The sequence below is a fragment of the Poromitra crassiceps genome (genome assembly GCF_964638095.1).
Source record: "Poromitra crassiceps genome assembly, chromosome: 20".
Classification (NCBI taxonomy): Eukaryota; Metazoa; Chordata; class Actinopteri; order Beryciformes; family Melamphaidae; genus Poromitra; species Poromitra crassiceps.
Genome location: NC_139637.1, coordinates 6382259 through 6394730, shown reverse-complemented (window position 1 = coordinate 6394730; position 12472 = coordinate 6382259). Strand labels below are relative to the sequence as shown.

General features: G+C 45.5%; 1 protein-coding gene across 2 annotated transcripts in view; it reads right to left on the bottom strand.

The window, feature by feature from the left end:
* Positions 1-3865: 3865 nt before the first annotated feature.
* Positions 3866-12472, bottom strand: part of sgk2a (serum/glucocorticoid regulated kinase 2a) — a 14611-nt gene continuing 6004 nt past the window's right edge. For both annotated transcript variants that reach the window (XM_083656598.1, XM_083656597.1), the window contains exons 5-13: positions 12139-12222; positions 9742-9873; positions 8659-8771; positions 8314-8350; positions 8103-8189; positions 7776-7871; positions 7291-7446; positions 6272-6361; positions 3866-4623 (exon numbers count right to left, since the gene is read on the bottom strand). In XM_083656598.1, the coding sequence (XP_083512724.1) occupies positions 4474-4623; positions 6272-6361; positions 7291-7446; positions 7776-7871; positions 8103-8189; positions 8314-8350; positions 8659-8771; positions 9742-9873; positions 12139-12222 (945 nt within the window). In that variant the 3' untranslated portion in view covers positions 3866-4473. The remainder of the gene's footprint in view (positions 4624-6271; positions 6362-7290; positions 7447-7775; positions 7872-8102; positions 8190-8313; positions 8351-8658; positions 8772-9741; positions 9874-12138; positions 12223-12472) is intronic.

Here is a 12472-nt window from a genome sequence, read left to right as displayed (position 1 = left end):
CAAATGTCAGCAAGAGTGAATTTTACATAGCTATATCTGATTTACAGTGCAGTCTACCATGGGTATTTATTACATTTGTGTGACATCACTTCAATTTGTGTATTTTATCGAGTTTGAATTAAAGCTTTTATTTTGGAAACAGGAAGTCAGAAATTCCTGCTCAGAAATTCCTGCTCACTTTATGCTGCTGTTCAAACCAAACCCATGTTCAAACCACACGACCGCGCTAGTACATAGCCTCCCCCCGGAATCAAGCAGACGGGTGCTGCTTCAACTGACTTCAAAACGGCCGTTGGTGCACACGTTGGTTGGAGCACTGCAGTAAAGCTTGTGGAAGCTTTTTAGCACTAAAAATCTGCCTTAAAAGCAACTTTGCCTCAGACAATCTGAATCAATTTGCCTTCTGTGCCCAAGGTCAGTGCACAATGCTGCTAAGTGTAGCCTACTTCTTAGAGGTGGATTTACAGTAAATGCAACATCTGACCACTAGAGGGCGACAGAAAACGCCGCACATTTGTAAGTACACACTACTGTCAATGGTACACACACCAGCTAAAAGGTTCAAATGGGTCGAAAAAGAAAAGAAAAAAGAGGCTAAAATAAACAACTATTGCCGCTAACCAGTCTTTGCAACATTTTTCTCCTGCTGAAGGTTACATGTCCAATCAATGACAGCTTCAGGTAGATATATATAGGTGTTTATATCAATTAATTCACATCACTTGTTTAAGTCAGCCGCATGCTTCTCATGAATCAATCACAGTCTGCGAACATGAATCTGTCATGAGGAGGAGCATGATATTTGCAGAGCACAAGTGTGAAAAGCCAATATGCTTAATATGTAATGAAAGAAGTTGGGTGCCAAAAGGACTTTGAACTCCTGTGTGCTTAAGTCACACACAAGCACAATATCCTGTCAAATCTCTCTGATCTGCCGCTTAACTGTGTTTGAAATCCATCACCATCTAATCTTGTATTTGATAGTGCAATATGGGCACTTGGCTAATATTTATTTAGCATCCAAATAATTTCAAATAAAAGAAGCCGCAAACTCTGGAAGCAGCCACTGAATACTACCGCTTTGCTAATTCATTCACTCAAAATATTTAAACATGTATGATCAATCAGCCAATGTTTGAGTATTTTATAGACAATTTTACCCTCAAATGTTGTTGATCTATGTTAATATCCTTTCCTCTACTACACTCAGAGTCATGATGGGGCTGTTCAAACTTTCTTGGCTGGTTCGTTGTTTTGTTCTTCAGCTGGGATGCAGAGACATTATGGAGCGAGTGAAGGTTGACTTTGTGGTGTTAGAGATAAAGGGGGAAGCATGATGACCAATATCTCCAGATTTTGGAGTTCTGGTCCACCTCGCAGCCCCACAACTGGACCTCCACCTTCTGAAACTACAACCAAACAGTAAAGAGGAGCCTACTTCCAGGAGCAGAGAATACACTGCAGCACAACTGAAAAAAGCTCACTTAGCCATTCCAGGTGACAGAGTTTGAGCTTATTCTCATCAGCATCACTAACTATTAAGAGTTTTCACTCTGTGTCACACTGTGTGTTTGTGTGTGCGTGCGTGTTAGTGTGTGTGTGTGTGTGTGTGTGTGTGTGTGTGTGTGTGTGTGTGTGTGTGTGTGTGTGTGTGTGTGTGTGTGTGTGTGTGTGTGTGTGTGTGTGTGTGTGCGTGCGTGCGTGTTAGGGGGTAAGGTGAAGTGATGAAGTTCATGTGCATGGTTCAATCTTGGTCGTTATGGTCATGTAGCCTATTTATTATAGCGTCTTGGTGTGTGCTGGCTGTGATGTGACACTGGCAGACTTGTAATAATAATAACTTGTAAAAACTTGATTTCTGTCAAAAAATGTCTGTCAACAAAGCCTCACAAAGAGTAGGAGGCAGAGATGTTCACACACCGAGACTGTTTAAACAGTAACACACACATGGATGACATAATAACACACAAACTGGTACATGCACACAGATTTAAAGGAAAAATGCTTAATAATAATAATAAAACGTGGGACTTATATAGCGCTTGACACAGACACAAGGGCGGCTGTAGCTCAGGAGGTAGAGCGGGTCGTCACTATAATCGCTTTGGATGAAAGAGGTCGGTGGTTCGATTCCCGGCTCCTCCAGTCTGCATGTCGAAGTGTCCTTGGGCAAGATACTGAACCCCAAATTGCTCCCGATGGTGTGCCAGCACCCTGCGTGGTAACCTGCCGCCATCGGTGTGTGAATGGGTGAATGTACCTACTGACTGTAAAACGCTTTGGATAAAAGCGGTATATAAACGCAGGCCATTTACCATTTAGACACACAGGGATAGGTGGGGGGGAACTCAATAGAAGGCAGAGGAGAAGAGATGGGTCTTGAGGCGGGATTGAACAACTGTGAGGGACTCTGATGATTCTCTGGTGTCAGGGGGCGAGGAGGGAGTTCCAGAGCCTGGGAGCTGCCCTGGAGAAGCCTCTGTCACCGGAGGACGTGGGACTTGGGGGTGGAGAGAAGGCCGGCTGAACCCTACTGGTTCACTAAGGTAAGTTCACTCCAGCCCGTCACCCGGTCTGGAGATTTTTTTTGTTAACATACAACATTTAGCAGCTGGCCACTAATAGGTTATTTACAATACTTACATATAACATTGTTTCTGTTTCGCACGCTCAATTAGCAGCTCATCCAAAAAGAACATGTCAATGTTTTGACAACCGCTTGATTTATTGATACGTTTTCTATGTACACATGTGACACACACACACAGAGACTAGGATCTTTGCTTCAGTCAGCTGTAACGCTGATGGCCGCGCGTCAGCCTCTCTGTTTACAGGATCAGTCAGGGAATAACAGCGCGGCACGCAGCAGCATGCTACGCTCACAGGCTCAGCAGACAGGAAGGCTTAACATGCACTGTTTCCTCCGGAGTGGAGGTTTCATTACTGATTCAGACAAATGACACAAAGTCAATGAGATTTGTTGTTTTCCAGTTGGAGTTTCCTCTTAGCGTCAGCGTCTGATACATCATTCAAAGCCTGTGACATTAAAACCCTTGAAGGGAAATAGTGGTGTGTGTGTGTGTGTGTGTGTGTGTGTGTGTGTGTGTGTGTGTGCGCGTGTGTGTGCGTGCGTGTGTGTGTGTGTGTGTGTGTGTGTGTGTGTGCGTGTGGTGGCAAGTTGAGATAACATCAATAAGGAGTCACCATATATAGTCATGAGTATTTTTTCCATTGCATCAGTTCAACAGTAGTTTTTCCACTACATGTGTCTACTGGGAATTACAATAGAATAGTTTCGGCATCAAATGTAATGCGTCCGCATGGTTTTTGAGAATCTAAGAATGAGATCAGAAAAATTTCAAATTAAAGTTTGTTTGGGTAACCGTTAAAACAGAAGTGATTTAAGTTTCTGGACCGGATCTTTGGTATCAAAGGTAGCAATCATTTCCCAGGCAGAGAGGCGCTCCATGGTATACTCTGATATCAACCTAATGCCAAGCTGCTTAAAGGAACACTCCGCCCATTTTCAACCAGCTTTGTATCATTAGAACATCAGTAGTATATCAGAAAACTGTAAACTGTTTTGAAGTCTGTCATTTCATTTGACAGTTATTGACTGTTAAAAGTGTGGACCAGTGACATCACTGGTCCACACTAACTCAAATTAATAACTCATTAACTCAAATCAACTCTCAATAACTGTCAAACTAGATGAATGATGAATAGTTTGACAGTTACTGAGAGTTGATTTGAGTTAATGAGTTATTAATTTGAGTTAGTGTGGACCAGTGATGTCACTGGTCCACACTTTAACACTCAATAACTGTCAAATTAAATGACAGACTTCAAAAGCGTTTACAGTTTTCTGATATACTACTGATGTTCTAATGATACAAAGCTGGTTGAAAATGGGCGGAGTGTTCCTTTAAGTATTTACAGACAGACGTTGCATTTTTTTTTATAACATTAACTGTTGACAGCTGATTTACATGATCAAAAAAAAACAAAATGAATCAACACCATCGTCTACTATCTACAGGCTAAAAATCATCTGCACGTAACAGAATCGTGCCAAAAAGATTTACAAGCTGGATCTTTTGTGTGAATCCAGCCTTTACGTCATCTTCATTCCATTCTAAGTCAATGGAAGAAGTGATAATTTCCTTTTGTGTTTTAAAGCTGATCTTAGTGCTTGTGGTTCCTGTATGTTCTGCTCATTCTTACATGATGGTATGAGACAGCAGACTACAGATGTAGCCTTTTGACACGCTGTCTTTTTCCAAACGTGCTGCTCCACCACCAGAAGGACTCATTAGGAAGACCTGCAGCAGCAGCAGCAGCAACACAGGAGAGATTGAGTGTGGCGCGTCTACATGAAGTGCTTGACTTCCCTGGTTCTTCATATATTTGAAACACTGCTTTGTCTTATTTTTAACCCAGGCCTCCTGTGGGATGAGGAGCCTGCATGCCGCCTCACAGGAAGTTGTCCTCGACGTAGGAGAACCCGTTGAAGGCGTTGTTGGCGCTGGTGCCGGCGTTGAACTCGGGGGTCCGGCTCACCGAGCCGGGAACCATCTCTCTGGTGAACTCTGGGTCTATGTGCTGCGTGTCCGCTGGGCCCTTCTGCAAAATGCACCAAGAAGACATGGAATGACTGAGAAAACGTACATTTGAAAGGAGGTCATCTGCAACATGTTGCTTATTTATATGATCAATAAAAGTGCATGTTTGCTTCTCCGTATCACCGATTCATCGAATAGTGATTCGATTTATAATCGGTTCATTCACTCTTCTACATGTGCTGCTCGGTGTCTGGTAGCTCTTTCCTGGGAAAAATCGTATTGCATTTCCTGCTGCCACAGCAGAATCAAGAGGCATCTGTATGGGCCGGCCCTGCTGTACGGGCCGGCCCTGCTGTACGGGCCGGCCCGGCTGGAAAAGGTGTTGGGGAAACAGCTCGATGGAAATTATTATTTTGAGGAGATATTTGAGAAGGCAGACTCAAGTGACAGTCTGGACAGACTCAGTGTGCTGCGGGTGAAACTGCAATCAGACAGATGGAAAAGACAGGTTGGCAGTCAAAAAGAAGAGGCAACGTTGCTATGTGGGGAGAGTTACAGGAGGAGTCAGTCTGACACACAGTGAGAGGTGGATCAGCTGATCGACAGACAGGAGGAGTCAGACAGACACAACAGGCTCGTTTGAGATGAGCAAATTCTGCGCAGATCGACCAGCGCCTTGCTTGCCCTGTTGCATGATGGTTAGAAAAGTTGTCCGACTTGCTCCGACTGTGTGAGCCACGGGACTCTCGTGAGAGCGAGGCGGGCGCAGTTGGTGGGAAGCAACTGCAGCGCCTCGCTCCAAATCTGCGAGGCGCCGCAGTTGCTCCCCACCAACTGCGCCCGACTGCGGATGACAGAGGATGACGAGAAACGCATCAAGCTGAGCGCCCATTGGTTCAACATAGGTGCATCACAAACCCACAGTGAAGTGTAGAAACTTCAATTTGATATCTATTCCAAGCTGTCACTCCATATTTTACATAAATACAACCTGTAATGCCTACTAGTGTCCTCTAGTAAGAGAGTGGCGTCAGCGGAGGACCAAAATGCGAGACTCATTAGACAATGAACAGCCAGGAATGGGTCTCGCGCTACTTTTGCATGCTAAAATAAAGCTGATAATGTACAATTTGATTCAAGGCGCTGGTCGAATCTGCGCAGAACTTGCTCATCTCAAACGAGCCTACACAGAGGGAGGTGGATCAGCTGATCGACAGACAAGAGGAGTCAGTCAGACACACAGGGAGGTGGATCAGCTGATCGACAGACAGGAGGAGTCAGTCAGACACACACAGGGAGGTGGATCAGCTGATCGACAGACAGGAGGAGTCAGTCAGACACACACAGGGAGGTGGATCAGCTGATCGATAGACAGGAGGAGTCAGTCAGACACACACAGGGAGGTGGATCAGCTGATCGATAGACAGGAGGAGTCAGTCAGACACACACACACACACAGGGAGGTGGATCAGCTGATCGACAGACAGAGGAGGAGTCAGTCAGACACACAGAGGGAGGTGGATCAGCTGATCGACAGACAGGCTGCAGAGACAGACAGGATCCAGGATCCAGGTTCCAGGATACAGACAGGCGGCCTGACTCACCACGTTTGGGTTGTAAGGAGTGATTCTCTTGTGGTAAAGATCTGGACTCACCACGTTTGGGTTGTAAGGAGGAGTGATTCTCTTGTGGTAAAGATCTGGACTCACCACGTTTGGGTTGTAAGGAGGAGTGATTCTCTTGTGGTAAAGATCGTCCCAGTTGATTGGAGAGAAAAAGACGTGGTTCTTTATTTCTAACTGTAAAAAAGAGAGAAAGAGAGAGAGATTTTTAAATTATACATCATACAGTTATAGGACAATTACACAGTCAAATGTCATTTGCTTTCCTTTCGACAGCCATTTTCTGTACATATTCAGACTGATTCATTTGTGGACACTAGTGACAATATGGAAAATATAAATGTTCAGTTGTAGAAGAGCTGCGACACAGCTCGTTTCTGTAGATTCTACACAGCCTGCTTCTTACAGTCATGAAGGTGGTGACACTTTTGGCATCTTGGTCAACTTTTTCATAATAATTTCTTAGATAATATGCCAGACAGCAGAAGATCAAATTGATCCAATATCTATCTCCCAAATAGACATGTTCATATTCAGGAGTATTGCGGTTTCTTTCAGTGGCTAACGCTAATGTAAATCTCCTTAACTCTGCACAAACAGATCTATGACTTCTGGGTACATTTAATAACATCAGGTTCTATAATATGAGGGTTTTGACTGCATGTCCTTAATTTAGATTTAAACCAGATATGAGTGGACCACTTTTCTTTACACATACAGAATAACTGCAGTCCAAACTAGAGATTTATACATTGAATGCTAGGGGTGTCACGATACACTCAGTTCACGATAACGATACGATACGATATTTTAACAATATTTTTTTGCGATCGATTTGGTAAGTTGAGGGGGCATCCTCCACGCTAATTTGAGTCATTTCACCGTTTTCATCCTCCGTGTCTGACTGTAACGTCCCTCGTCTGTTCAAACAAAGCAACGAAAAGGAGAGCGAGCATGCAATCGGATGCGGATCAGTGCCACCATGTTCAGCTTCTTTTTCCTCGCGATATGAGATTTCATCTCAACGATACGTATTGTCACGTTTTGATATCGCGATATATCGTGGGACGATATATATCGTGACATAATGCACCAGTGCCACTCACAAAGTCGGCGATGGCGCCGAGGCGTCGATGCTGGTCCTTCTGCAGCAGACCCAGCAGCAGGGAGCAGATGGCGTCCGACTTCCCAGGATGCAGCGGGAGCGGCTTGTGCAGGATCCCGTCGTACATTTCACCGATGTCACGACTGTAGAACGGAGGCTGGGGGCGGAGCCAGTGAGCACAAATATATACAATTTAACTGCAATGAACTGGTAAGGAACCAGTAAACGTACCGTAGCCTCACCCAGAACCATGGTTTTATACTTTAACCCATTGATACCTGATGCAGCATTTGCGTGTATATATCCCTCATTTGTGTGCGTATCCCTTTAAGACCGTGAACCGCGTTAACGCGGTTCGCGGTCTTAAAGGGATACACACACAAATGCTGCATCAGGTATCAATGGGTTAAGAACCATGGTTTTATACTTTCAGAACCATGGTTTTATACTTTCAGAACCATGGTTTTATACTTTAAGCAGACATACCAGGCTGTAGATCATCTCATACAGCACCGCTCCCAGACACCACCAGTCTACTGTCCGGTCATACGGCTCCTTACGGAGAACCTCTGGTGCCAGGTACTGCAGACAGAAACCACAGAAGAAGAGACAAAGGTCCAGTTCAAAGTAAAGAAGAAGAAGGGATAAAAAAAAAAGGGGGGCGGAGACCGTAAACATCACAGACAGTGACACGACATACTCGACTTGTTAGGGACCTGTCAAATAAAGACTTGTTAGGGACCTGTCAAATAAAGGGTTAGCGATGTTCCTATGTATCTACAGTATGTCTGTTTTCACACTTCATTCACTCACTTCTGGGGTCCCACAGAAAGTGGAGGTGGTTGTCTCCGGTTCTACACCTTCTTTACAAAGCCCAAAGTCTGTCAGCACCACATGGCCCTAGAACGCACACAAGCATGCACTTCTATTTACGTTGTACAAATAGATATTTGCAGGGAAAGCATAGAAAAAATATGAGTTTCAGATGTGAGAGTGTGAAGGCACTGAAATGAATCGGACTTACTTGAGAGTCTAAGAGGATATTCTCTGGCTTCAGATCTCTGCAGAAGACAAGAATAAACAGAGAATAAGAGAGTAGAAACGGATAATTGGCAGATTTATGGTTTTGTGTGATACAGTTACAGTCAGTCCTTTGTGCTTCTGCTGTTTGACTGTGTAAACGGTGTTGGACTACATTTAGGGTGTGTGTGTGTGTGTGTGTGTGTGTGTGTGTGTGTGTGTGTGTGTGTGTGTGTGTGTGTGTGTGTGTGTGTGTGTGTGTGTGTGTGTGTGTGTGTGTGTGTGTGTGTGTGTGTGTGTGTGTGTGTGTGTGTGTGTGTGTGTGTGTGTGTGTGTGTGTGTGTCTGACCTGTAAACGATGTTGAGCGAGTGAAGGTACCCGATGGCGCTCGCTACCTCGGCAGCATAGAACCTCGCTCTGGGCTCCGAGAAACACCTTTCTCTCTGGAGGTGGAAGAACAACTAGGGAGGGAGAGAGGGAGGAAGAGAGAGGGAGGCAGGGAGAGAGAGAGAGAGAGGGAGGAAGAGAGAGAGAAGGAGGGAGGGAGGAAGAGAGAGAGAGAGGCAGGAAGAGAGAGAGAGAGGGAGGGAGGGAGGGAGAGAGAGAGGGAGGAAGAGAGGGAGGGAGCCAGGGAGGGGGAGAGAGGGAGCGAGAGAGGGAGAGAGAGAGAGGGAGGGAAAGAGAGAGAGGGAGGGGGAGAGAGGGAAAGAGAGAGGGGGAGGAAGAGAGAGAGGGAGGGAGAGAGAGAGAGGGAAAGAGAGCGAGAGAGAGAGAGAGAGAGAGAGAGAGGGAGAGGTAAAGAAAGCAAGAGAGAGAGTTTAATTTCTATATTCAAATGTTACATAACTGAGATAACTGATACCGACAATCAAAGTGTGAGTGTGAGCCATGGCAGCGGGGACAGGGCAGTGGGGACAGGGCAGTGGGGACAGGGCAGTGGGGACAGGGCAGTGGGGATGGGGCAGTGGGGACAGGGCAGTGGGGACAGGGCAGTGGGGACGGGGCAGTGGGGTTAACTGCTTGCGGGACCTGTGTGTTTGGAAAGCAGACACAGGGGGGCGCTGCTGCTGGCAGCCTGCCAGGCTTGTGCTGATTTGATAGAATGAAAGGATGACTCATTAGGTAATATAGGTACATGGTTACAGAGCAGCCTGCTGCGTCCCCACTGAGCCACAGCAACACTCAATCTGCAGTTCAGACCTCATGTGCTTTATTCAAGGTGAGGTGCACTTTAATTAGAGCCTCACAAATGTGTACAACCATCAAACTCAATCCATGTTTATGCGACTATTTTGCCCAGCAATTGAATTTGACCGATAACCATTACATCAACACTTTTTGGATCCCACCTGCAATTACCACTCATTGCCATTGGTGTCACCAAAGAGAACGAAACGGAACTCTTCGAGATTCTAATTTTAAGATGCGTACCTCTCCCCCGTTGACATAGTCGAGGACAAAGTAGAGCTTCTCTGGGGTCTGGAAGGAGTAGTGGAGCCCCACCAGGAACGGGTGCTTCAGGCTCTTCAGCAGCACGTTCCTCTCTGCCATGATGTTCTTTTGCTGCAGGAGGAGGAGCAGGAACATCAACACCACAGATGGAGGAGAGGATAGAGGAAGAGAAGGGAAACTCATCTGTGTCCTGCTGCCTCAGCGGGCTAAGGCCAATAGGTTATTATTTAGAAGTTCCCGACATTGTGACGCTGCGTGAGGATTCGGGACTACAACAATGGCAGAAAGTATGGAGTCCGTCCGTGCCACCAATTGGCTGTAAAAAGTTGTATATTTTGTTATTCTGTTGATAGTAGCTATCATTTATTTTGAGTAGTTGCACATTATGGCCTATGTAGCTACCATGATGACCCACTACTTGCTTTTAGTAAGAAAACAGCAGCCACGAGAAAACAAGCATCCATGTTTGTTGCTCTTTGCACGTGAATGGTGTCCTGTCATAATTACCACTCTACAACGGGTAAGTAGGAGAGCTTCCGAGGAGCACGTGAACGCAGCCTCAGGCTTGTTCATTGATACTTTTTTGGGTTGTTTTGTTTTGTTTTTTTGTAATAGGCCCTAATAATTTGACATAAGATATTGATCGCTATATTAAGACCGTGACAATATTAATTTTGGTGCACGCGCAGGCAGCACGCGTGTTAGGGCATGGCAGAGTCACGAGGGAGGAGGAGAGGGGACAAAGCAGTCTTGAAGCAGAAGACACGAGGAGAGAAGATCAGAAACTTCATCTGTGTCTCTGCGTCGTCATGTCATCACATGACATCGGCAGCAGCTGACTGAAGATGACAAACAACACAACTCAGATGTAGTCGTTATAAAAAAACACCAGAGAAGAAGACAGATGGTTTCTCTATCATAGCGGAGACATAGTTCAAGTCCCGGTAGCGGTACCTCCGGCTTGGTCAGACGTTCCTACAGACACAAACGGGCATGTCTGCGGGTGGGAAGCCGGTGGGGTCCTGGCCGCTGCACTAGCAACTCCTCTGGTCGGTCGGGGGCGCCTGTTCTGGGAATGGCATGATCCTCCCATGCCCTATGTCCTGCCAGTGAAACTCCTCACTGTCAGGCGAAAAGAAGCGGCTGAAGACCGCACATGTATCGGAGGAAGCATGTGCGCCTCTCCCCAGATCGGCGGCGACGGCGGGGGGAGATCAAAAGAGAGTGTGAGTGTTTCTTACTATCGGGTTTCTTAAGGTTGGTAAGACTGAGTGACGCGCGCACATCTCTCTCCTCTGAACACCAAACAACAACACTTCAACCTGAGCTGAGCCATGACTTCACCTGGCTCAAACAGGTGAAGGTAGCACTTCAGATGAAAAGTCTGATTGAACAACAGACGGGCCTGCACGTGTGTTTGATCAGATATGTGTTGTCACTGGTTTACTCTGTGGGAGTTGTAAAAGCCAGCGTCGTCAGGACAAAGGACAGAACACAAGCTGCAGATTAGATAACATTGAGATGGTATCGCTCGGTCAGAAACAGACTGGGTCACGAATAATAACACTCTCAGACAGATTCACACACACACACACACTTCAGATACAGCAGATCATGTTCTCCTGGCTCACTGAGATATGTGTTTTTATTGCCTGATAATAACCACATAGTTGTGTCTTCACTTATTTCTGTCTAATCACTTATAACTCCGTCTCAGACAAAAAATAATGTTTTCGATGATAAATGATAAAGTTATGCTTTCTTTCTTTCCTCCATTCTTTCTTTCCTTCTATCTTTCCTTCTTTCTTTCAAATACTGATTCATTCATTGACTCAAACCAGCATAATCCACTCTGTAATGTTATGTTCCATGACATCATTAGACTTTTGGGCCAAGTCCAAAGTGCTGCACCTCTTCACCATGCTATTTTATTTTGTCTTTTAGAAGCTTCTGGTTTCGGCATTAAGGCTGAAGCAATAGGATCTGGTTGGTGTAGGTTAGGTTTAGGTTGTTTTAGGTTTAGGTTGGTTGGTGTAGGTTAGGTTTAGGTTGGTTGGTGTAGGTTAGGTTTAGGTTGGTTGGTGTAGGTTAGGTTTAGGTTGGTTTAGGTTGGTTGGTGTAGGTTAGGTGTAGGTTGGTTTAGGTTTAGGTTGGTTGGTGTAGGTTAGGTTTAGGTTGGTTGGTGTAGGTTAGGTTTAGGTAGGTTTAGGTTGGTCGGTGTAGGTTAGGTTTGTGTTCATATTAACTAACTTTTCAGGTGAAAACGATGATTAAATCAGACTTTGCAGCTTGGCCAGAAGGCATCAAAGCAGACATAGGACAGGAAAGAGTGCTATTGAAGACATTTGCCCAGTGTGCCAGCAGAGCAGAGCCCACCTCTTTCTTCTTCAAGATGACTTTCTTCTGCAGGACTTTGACGGCGTAGAACTTGCTGTCGTCTTTGTGTTTGGCGAGCAGCACCTGCATGGAGGTCTGTTAGTTAGCGCTTTGTTTGGTAAACAGCGTGCGCCTCCATCTTGACACACTGCTATCAAGACGTTACATCGAGTCCCCGTGTGAACGGCACACACACACACACACACACACACACACACACACGCACACACACACACACACACACACACAACACAGATACATGATCTGTGGAAACAGATGACACTGAGAAATCTGAGAGGTCTGTTGATACAAAGAAAAAAGATCCAGACAACTT